Source organism: Salvelinus alpinus, chromosome 4 (genome assembly GCF_045679555.1).
Source record: "Salvelinus alpinus chromosome 4, SLU_Salpinus.1, whole genome shotgun sequence".
Classification (NCBI taxonomy): Eukaryota; Metazoa; Chordata; class Actinopteri; order Salmoniformes; family Salmonidae; genus Salvelinus; species Salvelinus alpinus.
This window is the reverse complement of record NC_092089.1, coordinates 98,122,462-98,139,810: the sequence shown is the minus strand read 5'-3', so window position 1 is coordinate 98,139,810 and position 17,349 is coordinate 98,122,462. Positions and strand designations below refer to the sequence as shown.

General features: G+C 46.7%; 1 protein-coding gene across 1 annotated transcript in view; it reads left to right on the top strand.

The window, feature by feature from the left end:
• LOC139574761 (BTB/POZ domain-containing protein KCTD16-like) overlaps positions 1 to 16,292 on the top strand; it is a 50,566-nt gene extending 34,274 nt beyond the window's left edge. Inside the window, exons 2-3 of the mRNA XM_071399629.1 lie at positions 13,563 to 13,781; positions 13,894 to 16,292. Of these exons, the coding sequence (XP_071255730.1) occupies positions 13,563 to 13,781; positions 13,894 to 14,138 (464 nt within the window). The 3' untranslated portion in view covers positions 14,139 to 16,292. The remainder of the gene's footprint in view (positions 1 to 13,562; positions 13,782 to 13,893) is intronic.
• The last annotated feature ends 1,057 nt before the right edge of the window (positions 16,293 to 17,349 follow it).

The window sequence follows — 17,349 nt, the reverse complement described above, 5'->3', positions numbered from 1 at the left end:
AGAGGCCCTTTATCAGCAACCATCACTCTTGTGTTCCAATGGCCCATTGTGTTAGCTAATCCAAGTTCATCATTTTAAAAGGTTAATTGATCATTTTCATCATTGATCATTTCCAGCTACAATAGTCATTTACAACATTAGCCATGTCTACACTGTATTTCTGATCAATTTGATGTTATTTTAATGGACAATTAAAAAAAAAAAATCTTTCAAAAACAAGGACATTTCTATGTGACCCCAAACTTTTGAACGGTAGTGTATATAAACGAGGACATACAACAAACCCAACCAACACCTGATAAGAAACAAACACGTTTGTTGTTTTCAGAAATTAAAAAAGTTCAGCAAGATTTTTCTCTAACTCAGCCTAATCAGCTTTGAGTTGTGAAAAGTTTATTTTGCGTTGCAGACCTATTTCTGTCACGGCTGTTGAAAGAGGAGGACCAAGGTGCAGGGTGGTCAGCGTACATTTTCTCCTTCATTCGAAATGACGGCGACAAAACAATAAACAATACAAAACAAACCGTGAAGCTGAAGGCTATGTGCCCTAAACAAAAGTCAACTTCCCACAAAGACAGGTGGGAAAAAGGGCTACCTAAGTATGGTTCTCAATCAGAGACAACGATAGACAGCTGTCCCTGATTGAGAACCATACCCGGCCAAAACATAGAAATAGAAAATCATAGAAAAACAAAACATAGAATGCCCACCCCAAATCACACCCTGACCAAACCAAACAGAGACATTAAAAGGCTCTCTAAGGTCAGGGCGTGACAATTTTCTTGTTGGTAGAGATGGAGGAGGGCAGACAACAGGGCCCAGATTCACAATACACTTCTTTCGCAAAAACTTAAGAAGCTTCTGAAGAAGAAATAAATAATAAGTTCATAAGATAGTTCGTAAGTGGAATTCCTCAACAATAGCTTAAGATTTCATGATTTTCTTATAAACTTCTCAAATATCTTGTTGCTAGGCAACCGATTTAAACTAGCTATCTAGCTAGCAACAGATTACTGTTTCTAAAAACATGTTCTTGGGTGTTCAAATAGTCAATACTGAAACTTTTCAGATGAGTTTGTGAGTAAATTAAACGTGTTGCTTTCATTATTGCTTATTCTCTCACTGCACTGAATTTAGGACAAGCGTTTAGTTATCTTGGAATTAAGAACATTTCCAAGAGCTTAATTTTCAAGAATCTAATGTCTTCTTAACTTTTTGCTTAAGGAAAAACATAGGAAATGAAGCAAAAACATTTCCAAGAAGCTTCTATCGTTAAGGAATTAAATGCAGTTAAGAACAAATGTCTTCTTAAGAAGGTTTTGTGAATCTGCCATTGAAAACGAAACATTGAAGAACAGGCAGCTCTGGGTGCCTGAGGCTTCAGTGTGTGTGTGTGTGTGTGTGTGTGTGTGTGTGTCTGTGTGCGTGTGTGTGTGTGTGTGTGTGTGTGTGTGTGTGTGTGTGTGTGTGTGTGTGTGTGTGTGTGTGTGTGTGTGTGTGTGTGTGTGTGTGTGTGTGTGTCTGTGTGCGTGTGTGTGTGTGCGGGTCTGCTTGTCTGAGGCTTCAGACTGATGATGGATGGAATTGTCTGCTGTTAGGGCCTGCAGAGTTCACACTGTGTGTGTGCGCATATCTGGGTGTGTCTGACTGGGTGTGTTTGACTGGGTGTGTCTGTCTGGGTGTGTCTGTCTGGGTGTGTCTGTCTGGGTGTGTCTGACTGGGTGTGTCTGACTGGGTGTGTCTGTCTGGGTGTGTCTGTCTGGGTGTGTCTGACTGGGTGTGTCTGACTGGGTGTGTCTGACTGGGTGTGTCTGACTGGGTGTGTCTGTCTGGGTGTGTCTGTCTGGGTGTGTCTGTCTGGGTGTGTCTGTCTGGGTGTGTCTGTCTGGGTGTGTCTGACTGGGTGTGTCTGACTGGGTGTGTCTGACTGGGTGTGTCTGACTGGGTGTGTCTGACTGGGTGTGTCTGACTGGGTGTGTCTGTCTGGGTGTGTCTGTCTGGGTGTGTCTGACTGGGTGTGTCTGACTGGGTGTGTCTGACTGGGTGTGTCTGACTGGGTGTGTCTGTCTGGGTGTGTCTAGGAACAAGGCGCGGTCGTCTAGGAACAAGGCGCGGTCGTCTAGGAACAAGTCGTGGTCGTCTAGGAACAAGGCGCGGTCGTCTAGGAACAAGGCGCGGTCGTCTAGGAACAAGGCGTGGTCGTCTAGGAACAAGGCGCGGTCGTCTAGGAACAAGGCGCGGTCGTCTAGGAACAAGGCGCGGTCGTCTAGGAACAAGGCGCGGTCGTCTAGGAACAAGGCGCGGTCGTCTAGGAACAAGGCGCGGTCGTCTAGGAACAAGGCGCGGTCGTCTAGGAACAAGGCGCGGTCGTCTAGGAACAAGGCGTGGTCGTCTAGGAACAAGGCGCGGTCGTCTAGGAACAAGTTGTGGTCGTGAAGGAACAAGGCGCGGTCGTCTAGGAACAAGGCGCGGTCGTCTAGGAACAAGGCGCGGTCGTCTAGGAACAAGGCGTGGTCGTCTAGGAACAAGTTGTGGTCGTCTAGGAACAAGGTGTGGTCGTGAAGGAACAAGGCGTGGTCGTCTAGGAACAAGGCGCGGTCGTCTAGGAACAAGGCGCGGTCGTCTAGGAACAAGGCGCGGTCGTCTAGGAACAAGGCGCGGTCGTCTAGGAACAAGGCGTGGTCGTCTAGGAACAAGGCGTGGTCGTCTAGGAACAAGTTGTGGTCGTGAAGGAACAAGGCGCGGTCGTCTAGGAACAAGGCGTGGTCGTCTAGGAACAAGGCGCGGTCGTCTAGGAACAAGTTGTGGTCGTCTAGGAACAAGGCGTGGTCGTCTAGGAACAAGGCGTGGTCGTCTAGGAACAAGGCGTGGTCGTCTAGGAACAAGGCGTGTTCGTCTAGGAACAAGTTGTGGACGTCTAGGAACAAGGCGCGGTCGTGAAGGAACAAGGCGCGGTCGTCTAGGAACAAGGCGCGGTCGTCTAGGAACAAGTTGTGGTCGTCTAGGAACAAGGCGCGGTCGTCTAGGAACAAGGCGTGGTCGTCTAGGAACAAGGCGTGGTCGTCTAGGAACAAGTTGTGGTCGTCTAGGAACAAGGCGCGGTCGTCTAGGAACAAGTCGTGGTCGTCTAGGAACAAGGCGTGGTCGTCTAGGAACAAGGCGCGGTCGTGAAGGAACAAGGCGCGGTCGTCTAGGAACAAAGCGCGGTCGTCTAGGAACAAGGCGCGGTCGTCTAGGAACAAGTCGCGGTCGTCTAGGAACAAGGCGCGGTCGTCTAGGAACAAGGCGCGGTCGTCTAGGAACAAGGCGCGGTCGTCTAGGAACAAGGCGCGGTCGTCTAGGAACAAGGCGCGGTCGTCTAGGAACAAGGCGCGGTCGTCTAGGAACAAGGCGCGGTCGTCTAGGAACAAGGCGCGGTCGTCTAGGAACAAGGCGCGGTCGTCTAGGAACAAGTTGTGGTCGTCTAGGAACAAGGCGTGGTCGTCTAGGAACAAGGCGCGGTCGTCTAGGAACAAGTTGTGGTCGTCTAGGAACAAGGCGTGGTCGTCTAGGAACAAGGCGTGGTCGTCTAGGAACAAGGCATATAAAATATTAAAAGATATAAAGATTTAAAACATGTATGTCGGGTTATGGATGCTGTTCCTGAAAGGACATGTTTTTTTCTGTACGTTAAAGTTAGTTTCCATCATGGATGTTCTGTATAGAAAACAAACCTTCAACAGTAACTGCCCTGAAATGTGTATGACGCTATTATGGGGTTTCTGGGAGAGTGAGAGATCGAGAGATAGGGGGGGGGGGGGAATGCCCTTGTGAATGCCCTTAACCACCTCCCTCTGCAACTGGATCCTGGACTTCCTGACGGGCCGCCCCCAGGTGGTGAGGGTAGGTAGCAACACATCTGCCACGCTAATCCTCAACACTGGAGCCCCTCAGGGGTGCGTGCTCAGTCCCCTCCTGTACTCCTTGTTCACCCATGACTGCATGGCCAGGCACGACTCCAACACCATCATTAAGTTTGCTGATGACATATCAGTGGTAGGCCTGATCACCGACAACGACGAGACAGCCTACAGGGAGGAGATCAGAGACCTGGCCGGGTGGTGCCAGAATAACAACTTATCCCTCAACGTAACCAAGACCAAGGAGATGATTGTGGACTACAGGAAAAGGAGGACCGAGCACGCACCCATTCTCATCGACGGGGCTGTATTGGAGCAGGTTGAGAGCTTCAAGTTCCTTGGTGTCCGCACACCAAGACAGTCGTGAAGAGGGCACGACAAAGCCCCTCAGGAAACTAAAAAGATTTGGCATGGGTCCTCAGATCCTCAAAAGGTTCTTCAGCTGCAACATCGAGAGCATCCTGACTGGTTGCATCACTGCCTGGCACGGCAACGGCTCAGCCTACGACCGCAAGGCAGAGGGTAGTGCGTACGTACGGCCCAGTACATCACTGGGGCTAAGCTGCCTACCATCCAGGACCTCTATACCAGGTGGAGTCAGAGGTAGGCCCTAAAAATTGTCAAAGATCCCAGCCACCCCAGTCATAGACTGTTCTCTCTACTACCGCACGGCAAGCGGTACCGGAGTGCCAAGGCTAGGACCAAAAGGCTCCTTAACAGCTTCTACCCCCAAGCCATAAGACTGCTGAACACTGAATTATAAGTGAAATAATTCGTCTGGAAACAATTGTTGGAAAAATGACTTGTGTCATGCACCAAGTTGATGTCCTAACCAACTTGCCAAAACTATAGTTTGTTAACAAGACATTTGTGGAGTGGTTGAAAAACGAGTTTTAATGACTCCGACCTAAGTGTATGTAAACATCTGACTTCAACTGTACATATTATCTCAATTAGCCCGACCAACCAGTGCCCCCGCACATTGGCTAACCGGGCTATCTGCATTGTGTCCCGCCACCCACCAACCCCTCTTTTATGCTACTGCTACTCTCTGTTCATCATATATGCATAGTCACTTTAACCATATCTACATGTACATACTACCTCAATCAGCCTGACTAACCGGTGTCTGTATGTAGCCTCGCTACTTTTATAGCCTCGCTACTGTATATAGCCTGTCTTTTTACTGTTGTTTTATTTCTTTACCTACCTATTGTTCACCTAATATCTTTTTATTTTTAAATTGCACTGTTGGTTAGTAAGCATTTCACTGTAAGGGTCTACACCTGTTGTATTCGGCGCACGTGACAAATACACTTTGATTTAACATGTTCTTTCTCAGTGCACAGCTCGTCTCCTATGAGGAGATGTTATTATTTGGCCTTGTTCCTAGCCGACCACTATATTTTATCTCTCTATGATGTTGCTGTGATGCAACGACCGTTCATTTAAAACAATACTCACTAGCATCCACTCTCCTCTCCCTCCCTGTTTCTCTCGTTCCCTCCCACCCTGTTTCTCCCTCCCTCCCTCCCTCTGTTTCTCTCCCTCCCTGTTTCCCTCCCTCCATCTTTGATTCTCCCTCTCTCTCTGTTTCTCTCTCTCCCTCTATCCCTGTTTCTCTCGTTCCCTCCCACCCTGTTTCTCTCTCCCTCTGTCTCTCTCCTTCCCTGTCTGTTTCTCTACCCCCCCTCTCTCTGTTTCTCTCTCTCCCTCCCTCTCTGTTTCTCTCCTTCCTTCCCTCCCTCTCTTTCTCCCTCCCTCTCTGTTTATCTCTCTCCCTCCCTCTCTGTTTCTCTCCCTCCCTGCCCCCCTCCCTCTGTTTCCCTCCCTCCCTCTGTTTCCCTCCCTCCCTCTGTTTCCCTCCCTCCCACTCTGTTTCCCTCCCTCCCACTCTGTTTCCCTCCCTCCCTGCCTCTCTGTTTCTCTCTCCTTCAACCGTTTCTCTCCCTTTCCCTCTCTCCCTTCCTACCTCTGTTTCTCTCCCTCACTCCCTGTATGTTTCTCTCTCTCTCCCTCTTTGTTTCTCTCTCTCTCTCTCCCTCCCTCCCTCCCTGTTTCTCTCTCTCCCTACCCCTGTTTCTCTCTCTCCCTACCTCTGTTTCTCCCTCCCTCCCTCCCTCCCTCCCTCCCTCCCTCCCTCCCTCCCTCCCTCCCTCCCTCCCTCCCTCCCTCTGTTTCTCTCCCTCTCTCCCTGTATGTTTCTCTCTCTCCCTCTTTGTTTCTCTCTCTCCCCATCTGTTTCTCACTCCCTCCCTGTTTCTCTCTCCCTCCCTCCCTTTTTCCCTCCCTTTTTCCCTCCCTCCCTCCCTCCCTCCCTCCCTCCCTCCCTCCCTCCCTCCCTCCCTCCCTCCGTTTCTCTCTCTCTCCCTCCCTCCCTCCCTCCCTGTTTCTCTCTCTCCCTACCTCTGTTTCTCTCCCTCCCTCCCTCTCTGTTTCCCTCCCTCTTTGGGTGTTGGTGGGCACAGTTCCCAATGCAGTCTGATTCTCTCTATGAGGAGACATTGATGGTCTGATTTGCCTCTTTACTCGGTTCCCGTCCCAAATGGCACCCTATTCCCTACACAGTGCACTAGTTCTGTCCAGGGCTCATAGAGCTCTGGTCAAAAGTAGTGCACTATATAGAGAATAGGGTGTCATTTGGTATGCAAGCCCAGTGCATACGTCAATTGATATGAAACAGGGAGTTTAGTTCAACAGGGATTTGAGCCTCTCAGCTTTTTACTGTAATAACAGCCTCATCTCTGCATAGTGATGTGACTGCATTAGTCTGATAGCAGAGAGAGAGAGAGAGAGAGAGTTTCCCATGCCAATAAAGCCCCTTGAATTGAATTGAGAGAGAGGCTAACAGCTTTTTAATGGCTAATCCATGGCTGAGTCCCAAATGGCACCCTATTCCCTATATAGTCTACTACTTTTGATCAAGGCCCTATGAGTCCTGGTCATAAGTAGGGCACTGTAATAGGGAATAGGGTGTTATTTGGGACGTAAACACTGTCTGCAGGTAATGGCCCAATGATTGCTCGTATTGAGACATGTTATTGCTGTGGAGACTAGAGCCTTGTATGGGGAAAACAATTACATGTCGGATGTCTATGCTTGAGTAGTTGTTTTATATAGTTGTATTCCTGTAGGCCATGGAGGTCAGAGAGAGTAGTTGTTTTATATAGTTGTATTCCTGTAGGCCATGGAGGTCAGAGAGAGTAGTTGTTTTATATAGTTGTATTCCTGTAGGCCATGGAGGTCAGAGAGAGTAGTTGTTTTATATAGTTGTATTCCTGTAGGCCATGGAGGTCAGAGAGAGTAGTTGTTTTATATAGTTGTATTCCTGTAGGCCATGGAGGTCAGAGAGAGTAGTTGTTTTATATAGTTGTATTCCTGTAGGCCATGGAGGTCAGAGAGAGTAGTTGTTTTATATAGTTGTATTCCTGTAGGCCATGGAGGTCAGAGAGAGTAGTTGTTTTATATAGTTGTATTCCTGTAGGCCATGGAGATCAGAGAGAGTAGTTGTTTTATATAGTTGTATTCCTGTAGGCCATGGAGATCAGAGAGAGTAGTTGTTTTATATAGTTGTATTCCTGTAGGCCATGGAGGTCAGAGAGAGTAGTTGTTTTATATAGTTGTATTCCTGTAGGCCATGGAGATCAGAGAGAGTAGTTGTTTTATATAGTTGTATTCCTGTAGGCCATGGAGATCAGAGAGAGTAGTTGTTTTATATAGTTGTATTCCTGTAGGCCATGGAGATCAGAGAGAGTAGTTGTTTTATATAGTTGTATTCCTGTAGGCCATGGAGATCAGAGAGAGTAGTTGTTTTATATAGTTGTATTCCTGTAGGCCATGGAGATCAGAGAGAGTAGTTGTTTTATATAGTTGTATTCCTGTAGGCCATGGAGGTCAGAGAGAGTAGTTGTTTTATATAGTTGTATTCCTGTAGGCCATGGAGATCAGAGAGAGTAGTTGTTTTATATAGTTGTATTCCTGTAGGCCATGGAGGTCAGAGAGAGTAGTTGTTTTATATAGTTGTATTCCTGTAGGCCATGGAGATCAGAGAGAGTAGTTGTTTTATATAGTTGTATTCCTGTAGGCCATGGAGGTCAGAGAGAGTAGTTGTTTTATATAGTTGTATTCCTGTAGGCCATGGAGGTCAGAGAGAGTAGTTGTTTTATATAGTTGTATTCCTGTAGGCCATGGAGGTCAGAGAGAGTAGTTGTTTTATATAGTTGTATTCCTGTAGGCCATGGAGATCAGAGAGAGTAGTTGTTTTATATAGTTGTATTCCTGTAGGCCATGGAGGTCAGAGAGAGTAGTTGTTTTATATAGTTGTATTCCTGTAGGCCATGGAGGTCAGAGAGGTCAGAGAGAGTAGTTGTTTTATATAGTTGTATTCCTGTAGGCCATGGAGGTCAGAGAGAGTAGTTGTTTTATATAGTTGTATTCCTGTAGGCCATGGAGGTCAGAGAGAGTAGTTGTTTTATATAGTTGTATTCCTGTAGGCCATGGAGGTCAGAGAGAGTAGTTGTTTTATATAGTTGTATTCCTGTAGGCCATGGAGATCAGAGAGAGTAGTTGTTTTATATAGTTGTATTCCTGTAGGCCATGGAGGTCAGAGAGAGTAGTTGTTTTATATAGTTGTATTCCTGTAGGCCATGGAGATCAGAGAGAGTAGTTGTTTTATATAGTTGTATTCCTGTAGGCCATGGAGGTCAGAGAGAGTAGTTGTTTTATATAGTTGTATTCCTGTAGGCCATGGAGATCAGAGAGAAGTCAGAGGGGATGTCTTCCCTTCCAGGTTATAGAAAATTAAAAAACATCAAATGGAACGTTGAAATGTAATCATGTTTCCTCGGGGCAGATACAAGGTCCTCAAAGACATGCGTGAATATAAAACAAATCTGAAAATAAATGAATCATTGAATGTAGTCTGTAAAGGCACAAAACCAGGGCCTGTATTCACAAAGCCAGGGCCTGTATTCACAGTCAGGGCATGTATTCACAAAGCCAGGGCCTGTATTCACAAAGTCAGGGCCTGTATTCACAAAGCCAGGGCCTGTATTCACAAAGCCAGGGCCTGTATTCACAAAACCAGGGCCTGTATTCACAAAGCCAGGGCCTGTATTCACAAAGCCAGGGCCTGTATTCACAAAACCAGGGCCTGTATTCACAAAGCCAGGGCCTGTATTCACAAAGTCAGTGCCTGTATTCACAAAGCCAGGGCCTGTATTCACAAAGTCAGGGCCTGTATTCACAAAGTCAGGGCCTGTATTCACAAAGCCAGGGCCTGTATTCACAAAGCGTCTCAGAGTAGGAATGCTGATCTAGGATGAGGTCCCCCCGTCCATGTTCTCCTCCTCACCTTCCCAGTCGTAGTCTTCTGTTTTCCTCCTAACCTTCCCAGTCGTAGTCTTCTGTTTTCCTCCTAACTTTCAACATCGTAGTCTTCTGTTTTCCTCCTAACCTTCCCAGCTGTAGTCTTCTGTTTTCCTCCTAACTTTCAACATCGTAGTCTTCTGTTTTTCTCCTAACCTTCCCAGCTGTAGTCTTCTATTTTCCTCCTAATCTTCCCAGTCGTAGTCTTCTGTTTTCCTCCTAACCTTCCCAGCTGTAGTCTTCTGTTTTCCTCCTAACCTTCCCAGCTGTAGTCTTCTGTTTTCCTCCGAACCTTCCCAGCTGTAGTCTTCTGTTTTCCTCCTAACCTTCCCAGCTGTAGTCTTCTGTTTTCCTCCTAACCTTCCCAGTCGTAGTCTTCTGTTTTCCCCCTAACCTTCCCAGCTGTAGTCTTCTGTTTTCCTCCGAACCTTCCCAGTCGTAGTCTTCTGTTTTCCCCCTAACCTTCCCAGCTGTAGTCTTCTGTTTTCCTCCTAACCTTCCCAGTCGTAGTTTTCTGTTTTCCTCCTAACCTTCCCAGTCGTAGTTTTCTGTTTTCCTCCTAACCTTCCCAGTCGTAGTCTTCTGTTTTCCTCCTAACCTTCCCAGCCGTAGTCTTCTGTTTTCCTCCTAACCTTCCCAGTCGTAGTCTTCTGTTTTCCTCCTAACCTTCCCAGCTGTAGTCTTCTGTTTTCTTCCTAGCCTTCCCAGTCATAGTCTTCTGTTTTCCTCCTAACCTTCCCAGTCGTAGTCTTCTGTTTTCCTCCTAACCTTCCCAGTCGTAGTCTTCTGTTTTCCTCCTAACCTTCCCAGCACCTTGGCCTTCTTTCATTAGCTGGTCAGGTTCAGAAGACTGTCACATTTTACCTTGGTAAGACGTCTACTGAAAAACATCCTATTCAGAGCATATCCAGAGGCTGTGTGTGCGTCTTTGTGTGATTGTGTGTGTGTCTATGTGTGAGTGTGTTTGTGCGTGTGTGTGTAAGGGCATATCCACAGGCAGTTGAACCACTGTCAGTTTTACTGCTCGTATCAATCCTCACTGACAGCAGGTCAGAAAACCAGTCTGACCCATACACACACACGCACACGCACACGCACACGCACACGCACACGCACACACTTCACTCCTCCCCCATCTCAGCAACCTCATTCTGCTGCTACTGCATGTGTAACACCCAGGATTAATGATGTCTTAGGTTTCGTCCCAAATGACAACCTATTCCCTAAACATTGTCAAAAGTAGTTCACTATATATACTCATAGAAAAAAGGGTTCCTAAAGGGTTATTTGGCTGTCCCCATAGGAGAACCCTTTTTGGTTCCATGTAGAACCCTCTTTGGGGAGAGGGAGAGAGAGAGAATCTGTGTGTACTGTATAAAGTTGCTACAGTGATGGTTTTAATGAGAAATGTCTAGCGGGCATGTAGGACAAATTCAGACTGACTTTGGTTTCAGAGGCGATGACGAGAAGTGGGTACGAAGGGAAGAGGAGGTCTAGAGGAGGTGTAGAGGAGGAGGTGTAGAGGAGGTCTAGATGAGGAGGTGTAGAGGAGGAGGTCTAGAGGAGGTGTAGATGAGGAGGTGTAGAGGAGGTCTAGATGAGGAGGTGTAGAGGAGGAGGTCTACAGGAGGAGGTCTAGAGGAGGAGGTCTAGAGGAGGAGGTCTAGAGGAGGAGGTCTAGAGGAGGTCTAGAGGAGGTGTAGATGAGGAGGTGTAGAGGAGGTCTAGATGAGGAGGTGTAGAGGAGGAGGTCTAGAGGAGGTGTAGAGGAGGAGGTCTAGAGGAGGAGGTCTACAGGAGGAGGTCTAGAGGAGGAGGTCTAGAGGAGGAGGTCTAGTGGAGGTCTAGAGGAGGTGTAGAGGAGGTCTAAAGGAGGTCTAGAGGAGGAGGTCTAGAGGAGGAGGTCTAGTGGAGGTCTAGAGGAGAACAAGAGGAGGAGGTCTAGAGGAGGTCTAGAGGAGGAGGTATAGAGGAGGAGGTCTAGAGGAGGTCTAGTGGAGATCTAGAGGAGGTTAGAGGTTAGAGGAGGTCTAGAGGAGGTCTAGAGGAGGTCTAGAGGAGGAGGTCTAGTGGAGGTTAGAGGAGGTCTAGAGGAGGAGGTCTAAAGAAGGAGGTCTAGAGGAGGAGGTCTAAATAAGGAGGTCTAGAGGAGGTTTAGAGGAGGTCTAGAGGAGGAGGTCTAGAGGAGGTCTAGAGGAGGTCTAGAGGAGGTCTAGAGGAGGAGGTCTAGTGGAGGTTAGAGGAGGTCTAGAGGAGGAGGTCTAAAGAAGGAGGTCTAGAGGAGGAGGTCTAAATAAGGAGGTCTAGAGGAGGTTTAGAGGAGGTCTAGAGGAGGAGGTCTAGAGAAGGAGGTCTAGAGGAGGTTTAGAGGATGAGATCTAGATGAGGTCTAGAGGAGAACTAGAGGAGGTTTAGAGGAGGTCTAGAGGAGGGGGTCTAGTGGAGGTCGAGTGGAGGTCTAGAGGAGGTCTAAAGGTCTAGAGGAGGAGGTCTAGAGGAGGTTTAGAGGAGGAGGTCTAGAGGAAGAGGTCTAGAGGAGGTTTAGAGGAGGTGTAGAGGAGAACTAGAGGAGGTCTAGAGGAGGTTTAGAGGAGGTGTAGAGGAGGAGGTCTAGAGGAGGTCTAGAGGAGAACTAGAAGAGATCTAGAGGAGGTCTAGAGGAGGTCTAGTGGTGATCTAGAGGAGGAGGTCTAGAGGAGGAGGTCTAGAGGAGGAGGTCTAGAGGAGGAGGTTTAGAGGAGGAGGTCTAGAGGAGGAGGTCTAGAGGAGGAGGTCTTGAGGAGGTCTAGAGGTCTAGAGGAGGAGGTCTAGAGGAGGAGATCTAGAGGAGGCGGTCTAGAGGAGGAGGTCTAGAGGAGGTTTAGTGGAGGTCTAGAGGAGGTTTAGAGGAGGAGATCTAGTGGAGGTCTAGTGGAGGTCTAGAGGAGAAATACAGGAGAAATACAGGAGGAGGTCTAGAGGAGGAGGTCTAGCGGAGGAGGTCTAGCGGAGGAGGTCTAGCGGAAGAGGTCTAGAGGAGGAGGTCTAGAGGAGGTCTAGAGAAGAACTAGAGGAGGTCTAGAGGAGGATGTCTAGCGGAAGATGTCTAGCGGAGGAGGTCTAGCGGAGGAGGTCTAGCGAGGAGGTCTAGAGGAGGAGGTCTAGAGGTCTAGAGGACACACACTTTATCCAACACACACACACACACACACACACACACACACACACACACACACACACACACACACACACACACACACACACACACACACACACACACACACACACACACACACACACACACACACACACACACACACACACACACACACACTCAAAGACTCAGTAATGAAAGGTCAGTGATGCTGCCACTCTCCCTACATCCTGTGGAAGAGGTCTTGATGACATTCCATTACACATCTGTTAGTGTTTGTCTGTTCAGTAACCGGTCTGTTTGATTATACATCTGTTAGTGTTTGTCTGTTCAGTAACCGGTCTGTTTGATTACACATCTGTTAGTGTTTGTCTGTTCAGTAACCGGTCTGTTTGATTACACATCTGTTAGTGTTTGTCTGTTCAGTAACCGGTCTGTTTGATTACACATCTGTTAGTGTTTTTCTGTTCAGTAACCGGTCTGTTTGATTACACATCTGTTAGTGTTTGTCTGTTCAGTAACCGGTCTGTTTGATTACACATCTGTTAGTGTTTGTCTGTTCAGTAACCGGTCTGTTTGATTACACATCTGTTAGTGTTTGTCTGTTCAGTAACCGGTCTGTTTGATTACACATCTGTTAGTGTTTGTCTGTTCAGTAACCGGTCTGTTTGATTACACATCTGTTAGTGTTTGTCTGTTCAGTAACCGGTCTGTTTGATTACACATCTGTTAGTGTTTGTCTGTTCAGTAACCGGTCTGTTTGATTACACATCTGTTAGTGTTTGTCTGTTCAGTAACCGGTCTGTTTGATTACACATCTGTTAGTGTTTGTCTGTTCAGTAACCGGTCTGTTTGATTACACATCTGTTAGTGTTTGTCTGTTCAGTAACCGGTCTGTTTGATTATACATCTGTCAGTGTAGGCTGAGAGAGCGTTAGCTAATAATAATGTATTGTGTGAGGATTATCTTGTCACAACAATTTATTCACGTCTACGTCTATAACTGATTAATTCAATATGTGAGTAATTTGTGAACTGTAGTCTGCAGTATCTATCTACTTCTGTCACTTCAGTTAAGGAAATCAGGTGTTAGGAGAATTTTGCTCATTCAAGATGAAACTCAATGTTGTGTGGGTGTGTGTCACCACACGTGTCTTCTCCAGGTGGCCCATCCAGGTGGTCTTCGTCCCATTGCGACTGCTGCTGCAAGAGCCACAAGAGTGAGCGCGAGGGAGAGAGTGGCACATCTTTGAACGAGCTCTCTACTTCCTGCTCCGAGACCCAATCAGAAGCCAGCTCCCCTCAGGGCACTGTCATCTGTAGTTCCGTCAGCCGTCAGCCTCACCCCGTCGCCCAGACCCTGGACCGGCCACTGAAGAAAGGTGTGGGTGTACCTCCTTTTTTGTATCCCTTGGGTGACTTTGGGTGCTTTGAAAGGTGTCTGTCTAATAAAATGTTTTCTTCTCTCTCCTTCCTCCTCTTCCTTCCCTAAAGGGCCCGTTCAGCTGCTCCAGCCGTCGGAGATGAGGAGGAAGACGGACCTGCTCCGGGTGAGGACCATGGGGATCAGGGAGCACCGGGAGGCTGCAGCCAAGAGGAAAGCCAACAAGGAGAAGTTAACACCGGAGCAGGAGCTGGAGAGGTGCATCCAGGACTTCCACAGGATCAGGATTCCTGAACGCTTCCCGGAGAGGAAGTACATGTGGCAACAAGAACTGCTGAGGAAGTACCGTCTCTAAGGAGAGGGAGGGAGGGAGCAATACAAATCAAATTGTATTGGTCACATACGCCGAATACAACAGGTGTAAACTTTAGAGTGAAGTGCTTATTTACAAGCCCATTCCCAACAGTGCAGAGTTAAAAAGTAAGACAAATATTTGGAAAAATGTATATAAGGAAATAGTAACACATTTACTACAATTACACAAACCGAGTCAATGTGCAGGGACACGAGGTAGTTATGAGGCTATATTTAAGGAGTACCAATACTGAGTCAATGTGCAGGGGTACGAGGTAGTTATGAGGCTATATACAAGGAGTACCAGTACTGAATCAATGTGCAGGGGTACGAGGTAGTTGAGGTATTACATGTGGGCAGGTATCAAAGTGACAAGGCAATCAGGAAATAGTAACACAGGAAATAGTAACACAATAAAAACAATAGCGAGGCTATATACAAGGGGACAGGAAGAGAGAGAGAAAGAGGGATGGAGGGCTCCATTTCTTTGCAGGGTATTAGCTAAAGACTAATAGACTGTAGCACTCTCAATGACAATCATGTACTGTATTAAAGACAATGAAGAAATCAAGGACACTGTATTGCCAGCATGTATAGCAGAGCACAGTGAATCTAGCACAAAACGAGGCCACATTTGTCGAGGGTTTGTGATGTGTGCACAGTGTCTTTTTGTGATATGCACGTGTGTTAACCAGGTTGGGGTTCAAATCCCAGTCACGACAGGGGACACTTTAGCACAACCACATGTGGCTAACCATGTGAAGTCATGGTTAGCCTGTCAAGCTAAAGGCTACATTACCTGTTCAAGCAACAAAGCAACCTCAGGGTCAATGGGATACACCGCAATCAGCTCACCAAGCTCAATCACGATCACAAGCTCCATCAACAAAGGTGCAGTTACAGCTAGCTAATGCTTGTTGTGGAACGAATTAGTAGCCACGATGTCAGTCATTTTCTATTGGTGTATCAGTATGTACAGAAGGAAAGGACTATCACTGCGTCTCCGGTTCACAGTTAGTCACAGTGTGTCTATGGAAAGTGTCAGAATGGGTTTGTGGTTCTGTCAGGCACAATCATCACAGAAGAAGTGGACTCTGGATCTCTCATCTGTTTATTGTACTACAACAACAGCCCTGCATGTCATTTCATGGTATGAGACTCATATCAGTAGACTATAGTGTCTGTAATATGGTATGAGACTCATATCAATAGATCATAGTGTCAGTAATATGGTATGAGACTCATATCAATAGATTATAGTGTCAGTAATATGGTATGAGACTCATATCAATAGATTATAGTGTCAGTAATATGGTATGAGACTCATATCAATAGATTATAGTGTCAGTAATATGGTATGAGCATCATATTTAATAGATGCCGTTCATTTGTTATGTGGTGGATAAATCCAAGGGTGCCTCCGAAGTTGCATTCTATTCCCTATATAGTGCACTACAGAGGGAATAGGGTGCCATTTTGGGACGCTACCCAATACTGTATGTCATGGTGACTGAGTGAGGCCAACTTCATTGATGAGCACTGACTGATTGTCTGTTTGCTATTGTAAACATTCTTGTCTGAATTTGTTGACAAGTCATGTATGTGTAGCATAGGAAAACATGTAGGTAGACTACAGTAGTAATGCTGATGGGTGTTCTAAGATCCTCCCCCTGATGGGTGTTCTACGATCCTCCCCCTGATGGGTGTTCTACGATCCTCCCCCTGATGGGTATTGTAAGATCCTCCCCTTGATGGGTGTTCTAAGATCCTCCCCCTGATGGGTATTCTACGATCCTCCCCCTGATGGGTATTCTACGATCCTCCCCCTGATGGGTATTGTAAGATCCTCCCCCTGATGGGTATTCTAAGATCCTCCCCCTGATGGGTGTTCTAAGATCCTCCCCCTGATGGGTGTTCTAAGATCCTCCCCCTGATGGGTGTTCTAAGATCCTCCCCCTGATGGGTGTTCTAAGATCCTCCCCCTGATGGGTGTTCTAAGATCCTCCCCCTGATGGGTGTTCTAAGATCCTCCCCCTGATGGGTATTCTAAGATCCTCCCCCTGATGGGTGTTCTAAGATCCTCCCCCTGATGGGTATTCTAAGATCCCCTGATTGTAAGTGTTCAAAAAATCTATTAAATGAGTTGAAAATGCAATGACTTGTGTGACTCTACTGACTCTTTGCCAGCGAAGCTGACTGAACTAAACAGGTGACTGTGCAGTTGTGTTTCTTGGATCAAAAAATGAAATAAGTACAGGGTTAGGTCTGAAATGGAACCCTATTCCCTCTGTAGGGCACTATGGCACCCTATTCCCTCTATAGGGCACTATGGCACAATATTCCCTCTATGGGGCACTACTGTTGACTGCTCTTGTCTAAAGTATTGCGGAATAGGGTGTCTTTTCACACCACAGGCCTAATTTATTTCAAAAGTTATTTTCAGTTATATTATATTATACTCTGATCCTCATGCTACCCCTCTAACTCAGTTGAGTTGACAGAATTAAATATTAGCTGGGATGATACAACATTATCCAAAGAGGATTCAGTAGGCTTCTTCCCTGACAATGAGGCAGAGTTTGGAGAGTTTCTGCCTAATTTCTCTGGATAAGTCGCTCCGTTGGATTCCTGTCAAAAATCTTCCCCCTCTAGTCTGCGTTTTTAAATGGCCCCCTATTCTCTCTGTATGTAGTGCACTACTTTGAACCAAAGCCCTATAGGTCCTCATCAAAAGTAGTGCACAGTAGTGAATAGGGGGCCTTTTCAGACACGACCACTACTTTCGTCCTCCCACACTCCCTAGTCTTGCACTCTCTCTTCTTTGTTGAGTTTAGAAGAGGTGAAAAGAGTCCTGACGTCTTAATGTATTTATCTCTTCCTGTTGAGAGGTTCTCAGAGAAATGTGAAGAAGAAGAAACGTAGGCTTGCATCCCAAATGACACCCTATTCCCTATATAGTGCACTACTTTTAACCAGAACCCTATTCCCTATATAGTGCACTACTTTTAACCAGAACCCTATTCCCTATATAGTGCACTACTTTTAACCAGAACCCTATACCCTATATAGTGCACTACTTTTAACCAGAACCCTATTCCCTATATAGTGCACTTCTTTTAACCAGAGCGAAGGTATTGCACTATATACAGTAGAGTTGAAGTCGGAAGTTTACATACACTTAGGTTGGAGTCATTATTAAAACTAGTTTTTCA